Source organism: Antennarius striatus, chromosome 18 (genome assembly GCF_040054535.1).
Source record: "Antennarius striatus isolate MH-2024 chromosome 18, ASM4005453v1, whole genome shotgun sequence".
NCBI lineage: Eukaryota > Metazoa > Chordata > Actinopteri > Lophiiformes > Antennariidae > Antennarius > Antennarius striatus.
The window spans coordinates 12,114,306-12,121,201 of NC_090793.1; the positions used below are offsets into that span (position 1 = coordinate 12,114,306).

Here is a 6,896-nt window from a genome sequence, read left to right on the forward strand (position 1 = left end):
TTGATTCTGTTTAACCAGAGTGACAAATAATTATTTGCTACTATCGATTTGATTGTTTGTCATGTATGTGATGTGTAATGGTTGAAAATCCACATAAATACAAGCTGAAAGCAGACAAAGGGAAGTAATAAACTCATTGAAAGATAAGATGTTAATTCAAACTATTGATTATGCAGATTGATATGGGATTTTAAAAAGTTCATTCAGGATTTCTATCAGATTTGTATCATTGGTTTTTTGGTTGAGGCAGTAAAAGAAAAACATTGCTGTCTCTTTTCAAGCTTTTCCCACTTTTTGCTTTCCCATCAAAGAGATGAAAAATCAAATAGATCCCAGCATGAAATCAGAACACCCTTTATAATCTATAGTATCTACTTGACACACACACCCAAACTGTGAGCCACCGGATCAGAAAACAAAACAACAATGGCCTGCTGCTCCATGCTTAATTAATTTGCATATTTTGAAAAGATTTGCTTAAATTATTTGCTCATTTTCTAACAATATAAACATCAAAAACATCACTCTGACTGCAGTCTTTGACATCATTTCAGCATCAATGTTACATTGCTACCACAGATAACACATTATGAATCAACAAATGACCTTATGTACTTGATCGTACTGCCGGTTGTTCACACACTGAAAAGCCAGAACAGAAAAAACATTTTGTGAATGCTATTTTAGAAATGACGAGACACTAAATCTGTGTGAATCCCTCTGATCATATCAGACAAACGGTCATTATGAAGTGTTTCGCTGGCACATCATTTAATGTGTTTCAGTAGCTGCAACTATAATAAAAAATTAAGGATATTTGCTTTGAATTGCAGTTCATCATATGATATGTAATTTAAACACCCAGCACAGCAATCATCATTTCCAACAACCACACATCACTGAACAAGGTCAACAGTCCAAGATAAGGGCGATTACACAAGGTCTCACTTGCACTGATGGAAATAGCCCGGTCGACAGACGATTCCAGGCCAGGAATTTCAACCAATACAGTTTAACATCCTCCGTATCGTGATGATGTACACACAACAACAACCTTTGACTTAAATAGAACCACAAAGGCATATCCTTTTTTAGTCTGCGCCAAATTGTTGGCAGTGTGATCTTGCATTGTCTCAGGGGAGGGGGTGACACCTGTGGACGGTGGATAAAAGGACCCAGCCTCTAATCTGTCCCCTCCACACGCAGTAAGCTGGATTCCTCCAACTTGTCAGTTCCCACGCTTATTATCACCTAAAAGTTTCTAACTATGGCCCCAAAGAAGAAAGAAGAGCCAAAGCCTGCAGCCTCAGTACCCGCCGTTACCCCGGTGACAGAGCGCCCCAAGACCCCGCCATTCGACCCTTCAACAGTTACGGTAAAATAAAATGACAGATTTAGAAAATTAATCAGGATTTATTGGAGTGTTTAACAACTTTTTACAACTGATAATTATATCACTTTCATTCAGATGTTTTGCTGTAGCATCAAATGTATTTGCTATTACAAATTAATTCAATGGTTTCTTCATAAGTTATTATTTAAAAAAGTGTCAGCAGCAACCATGGCTGTACAGCAAATCAGAAAGGTTGTGGGTCTCCTGGTAATTTGTATAATATTTATGTTCATGTCAGCTCTTTATTACATTTCAAGCATGCAAAGCAAAATGTGTGATAAATTTAGAATGGTCAGACGCTGACCAGATCCCAGACATCATGGAAAAATCTTCAGTCTTGGCACCTTTTCCAAGGATACATTTTTTTCCTGTTTGAGTGAGTCACCATATTACAGCAGAGCATGGTTAAAGCCACAAAATATGATTCTCATTCTGTGGGAGAGCGGACCACCCAAGCCATTCCTCTAAGGGCAAAAAGGGTGGAAAAAACAGGAGGAAGAAAAATACAGATAATTATATCCATCACCATCCATCTTTAAACATGCTTAGATAAGTGTTTGGATAATATTACTCCAAAGGTCTATAGAGGAATTGAGGCTTGTAGACATATCAACATCACACAAAAGCTGGGGGCAGTGTCTGATGTAGAATACTCAGTACACATTATATAAATAGTCACATCACCCATGATTTAAATTTAGAAACACATTAAGATGCAGACAGTGGCTTTAAATTTTACCTCTCCGTGTTATAAAAACACTGAGGTATATTTTGTCTTTTACTTGAAAAACCATGTTCATACCACAAAGTAAAAAGGATCTCAGCAGTTTGAGTTTAAGCATCACAATCTCCCTCAACTGGCATATGATGAAGTGGTGGCAAGTCATTGAATTTAGCCTAAAATGACATCTTCAGACAGTTCCTGCTTTTTTCTCTTTATTGTTGTATTCTTGCACTTGAACATCCGCAAACATCCAACACAATTGTTGGGTTGAGCAATTTAGATATCCTTTTAAACTATTTATGTGATGCCCTGGGAGTGTGATTGTTTAACACATATAGTAAAAACTCAAATGAAGGTGGCAGTAGGAAATAATAGAGTAAAAAGTGTTTGTATGACCCAAGGTCATTGATTTACAATGCACCGTAACTGGAACAGGATGTAACCTGATCTGCTGGGATGGCATTAAGTATAAGGGAGGAGGCAAAGTCAGATATTACGCAGATGAAGTTTGTTGTTTCAGCCCAAACACTCACTTAATGAAATGTAATAAATCCTGACCAATCAGCCCTATTTAACCATCGTATTCACTCTGTCCTTTTTCAGCTGGAATTCACCCCTGAGCAAATTGAGGGTAAGGTCATTAATACAGCTGTCAGTCATGTTCTGTGGCCTGATGACTATTTATAGATGGAATGTATGGTAAAGCTCTCAATTAAATGTGTTGAGCAGCAGCTGACGATAAATTGATTCAGAGGATAGACTATAATTTTAAAGTAAACATCTAAATCTATGCCTTAGAGAGGAGCTCATGTCAGTCAGGATGGAGCACCTTAAAAGTATACCATTTGTTACTTGCAGACACATCCCTCAAAGGTGCACTTAAAAAGACAGATTGCTGATTGTTGCCTTATTCCCAGGTTGACAAATATTTATATATATAAAGTATTTCTCCAGAAACATCCTTAAAACAGAACTATGATGAACGGATCTAGGTTACTGCAGATATACAGTAGACACAGACAAAACACTTTTAGCAGGAAATACATGATGATTGACAGGGGTAGCTTTAGTAGGCTGCTAATATCTTATATTGTTTTTTTTTAATAGAGCATTTAATTATTTGGATATATAATTATAATACATCATTATTTTACTGTATCCTCAAGGCCTTTTCCTGGACTGCAGTGAAATGAAAATAAATGAAAAGGAATTATCTTGTTTCTGATCACAGACTTTAAAGATGCTTTCCAGCTATTTGACAGGACACCAAATAATGAGATGAAAATTACTTATGCCCAATGCGGTGACCTGACAAGGGCTCTGGGCCAGAATCCAACACAGGCAGAGATGATGCATGTCCTTGGAAAGCCCAGCGCCGACGGTGGGTTGTATGTGAGACACTCCTCTGTCATCCATGTTTGTAGTCTGATTGATGTTAATATTCTTTGTTAATTCACATTGTGTTGGACTCCCCCCCCCCTTCTTTTTTTTTTTTTTAAATACAGACATGCAGAACAAGTTGCTTGACTTTGACCAGTTTCTGCCCATACATCAACACATTTGTAAGGGCAAAGACCGTGGGACATATGAGGACTTTGTGGAGGGTCTGAGGGTATTTGACAAGGAGGGGAACGGCACGGTCATGGGGGCTGAGCTCAGGCATGTTCTGGCTACGCTGGGTGAGTTGAGCAGTCTATCTCTAACAGTCCATTCAACAGCAGTGTCTTTGTCAAGAGCTAATCTGTGATGTTCTGATTTCTTCCCTGTGGACCGTAGGTGAAAGGTTGAAGGAAGAAGAGGTGGAGCAGCTAATGCAAAACCAAGAGGATGCAAATGGTTCCATAAACTATGAGGCTTTTGTTAAGTACATTATGGCATCTTAAAGATACCTCATTGTCGTTGTGGTACACTCTGAATCACCAAATCAATGCCAACCGGTAGCACGTTTCTTATCATTATAAAGCCAAGACCATGAACCGCATATGAATCAATAATTCATTAATATTTCATCTTGTTTTTCTAGAAGCTTCTAGTCGATAATGTGCACAAATTGCACATTATTCCTGTTTAAAATGTAAAATGTGGTGCATGAATGAATCATTTCTGATTTTGTTCTCTTTTTTACAATGATATATTGTTTGTATCCCAATATTAAATGGCTGATCAGAAGAGAGAATTAAATCACTTTTATGTACTGTAACTTGAAGAGGTTAAAGGTTGGTGCAAAGTGAGAACTTTGTTCATTGTGTAAAAGGGTGATTCATTGCGGAAGATGAGACAAAGCAATGTAAAAAAAAATCTGTGAAGACAGAGTGAGTTACCGTAATTGTTTTTTTCTCATCTGAATGTCCACTATTTTTTTCATAAGCATGCTATAGGCAGGGGGAAATTTAAAGGTGAAATTCCAGAGAGAAACAAGAAAAGAAAGAAGGTAATTCAAACAATCATTCATTGTGTCTGACAGTAAAATCAACCAGACGGTGTTACTGGCCTTACATGTATGATTCCGTTTATGTATTTTTACTAATCCTTAGACACATTTAGAACGTTAGCTAGATGTACACACCGAATTATATTTTATAGAGTAAACACGTATTATATTAGTTTATTTGATTTATTTGTTTTATACAATTTTATTAAAAGACAGAAACACAAGTTAAGTGTTTTTACCTGAAACAACCTGTAAGTAATGAGTGAGTGTTTCAATCTCCTGTATTGAAAATATAGAAAACTACCATCCTTATTGCATCATTGGAAATCAATTTTTGGCATCAAAACAGGTCAAATGTCAAACGGGGATATTATATATAAAGGGGATATAATATAAATTCGGTTCATGTACAGTATAAACACTCAGTGTAAACAGCTAAAATAATGAACATGTCAAAGTCAGAGCATAATCACTCGTTGGCCAATAAGGGGAGCTGTTGAACAAATAATGTTTCAAATCGAACCCTTTTTGTTCAGTCAATACTGAAAACCCAAGACATCTTATACAGTAAAACTTAATTCAGACAATTGAAACAATCAATACAGATTCAAAATACCAGTTTTGTTTTCAAAACAAAGATGAGAGTATAATAAACTTGAAATTCAACTGTCACTTCTCATTCATTCTGCTTGTGTCAAAAAATGAAATGTCACATAAATTCAAATTTCCATTTAATCAAAATAATGGCACAAATAGAATAACTTTGCAAAACAATTTATATTATAAATATTTTAAACAAAGACACATTATCTGAGAATTAGAAGATTTGTTTCTGTCATGGACAAAACCCTGTTTTATCTCTATCTCTATCTTTAATAGACATTGAACTTGAACAAAGTTAAGACTATAAATTTGCATTGTTTATCTGCTATTAAACCCTGCTCACGGTAGCTTGGTTTGCAAACTGATTTACACAGAGTGGTCTTTACTTTAGGCTAGCCTTGGAGCTGTTTGCAGATCCAACAAACATCAGTGCATTATTGCTGCCTGAAGTGTTTTTCTGGAGGGTAAAGATACATAAATTCAAAACATTTTATGACAACATTTGTTTAACTCCTCAAAGAAATTCTAGGAAGGACAAACCTGACTATTATCGGAAATATGAAGTTATTTTCGTTTCTAGAGTTATCGGTAAGATTCATATTACAAAATATAATTCAAATCTTTCTCAGACTGTATTATCTCATTAAAATGATGAAGAAAAGACAAACTCAGCAAGGAAACAGTAAATGTGTATGACTAGCAGAGGTCATGGAGCTACAAAGAATCTCTCATCAATATTTCACCACTATGATCAACTCGAGGGCCGTATTCCCTGGAAGGTGGAAGGGTGAGGAGAAGAGAGCACCGATGACAACTTCAAACCCTGATGTCTTCTGAGCAAAGGGAGAAGACAAACCTCTTGAAACAGCAAAACACAGCAGCAGGGTCACCAGAGGTCAACCAGTCCCCGCTGGGATCCACTGGAATCGTTAGCTGTCAAATAATATACAGATCTTATGGGTGGAGAGCTCTCACTTGCTGCAGCAGGCTAATGCACAACATCGACATGTGAAAAATACACTTATTGTGGTAGGCACTGTAATATCACAATACTGTTCTTCCTCAGAAAACATGTGTCTTCTACAAAGGTGATAATGGACTAAAACTGGAGTGATATCCAACCCAAGGCATCAGGTAAGTACATCATCAAATAAGTCTTTTTAGTCTTGGAGAGAGGGAGTGCAACTTAAGGAGGAGCTAAAAAAAAAAAGGGAATTCAAAGTGAGTTGCTATAGTGAGAAAAATACTCATAATGAAAGGAGCTTTACTTCAAGTTCAAGTTGAGATAAGGATAACACAAACACCTGACTTTTCCACAACAAAAATGTGCCTTCAGAGAAAGGTAAGGAAAAAAACTGACTGCTTTGAAAACTACCTCCAAAAGTTAAACAAAAGATATTGCAGTTAATCCCTTGCTTCATTCTAAATATTTTCCAATGAGATAGCAAAATTCCCACTCAGCCTTAAATTGATATTGGTTATTGAAGTACATTACTACAGTGTATGAGATTGCTGTTTGACTGTATTTCATTTGGTTGAGCACTATCTGGGACAAACTGGTGAAAAATGTAGTGGAAAGGTATTTCTGTGTTTGTGAACTGTCTGAAAACTGGGGAAAAGATTATGTCATCATCATTTTTCATTCAGTAAGGTAAGCTTCTATGATATAAATATTGATGAAATAGGCTGTATTTTGATTTTTGGTTTTGCCTTGTTAGAAGAATTTTAATTTGAAAGCGATATTA

The 6,896-nt window shown here is 36.3% G+C and overlaps 1 protein-coding gene across 1 annotated transcript; it reads left to right on the top strand.

Moving 5' to 3' along the window:
* Positions 1–1,177: 1,177 nt before the first annotated feature.
* On the top strand, positions 1,178–4,614 carry myl13 (myosin, light chain 13). Its single transcript, XM_068341502.1, has 5 exons — positions 1,178–1,375; positions 2,721–2,748; positions 3,349–3,498; positions 3,623–3,796; positions 3,894–4,614. The coding sequence occupies exons 1-5, from the start codon at positions 1,268–1,270 to the stop codon at positions 3,998–4,000; spliced, it is 567 nt and encodes a 188-aa protein (XP_068197603.1). The 5' UTR covers positions 1,178–1,267; the 3' UTR covers positions 4,001–4,614.
* Positions 4,615–6,896: the final 2,282 nt, after the last annotated feature.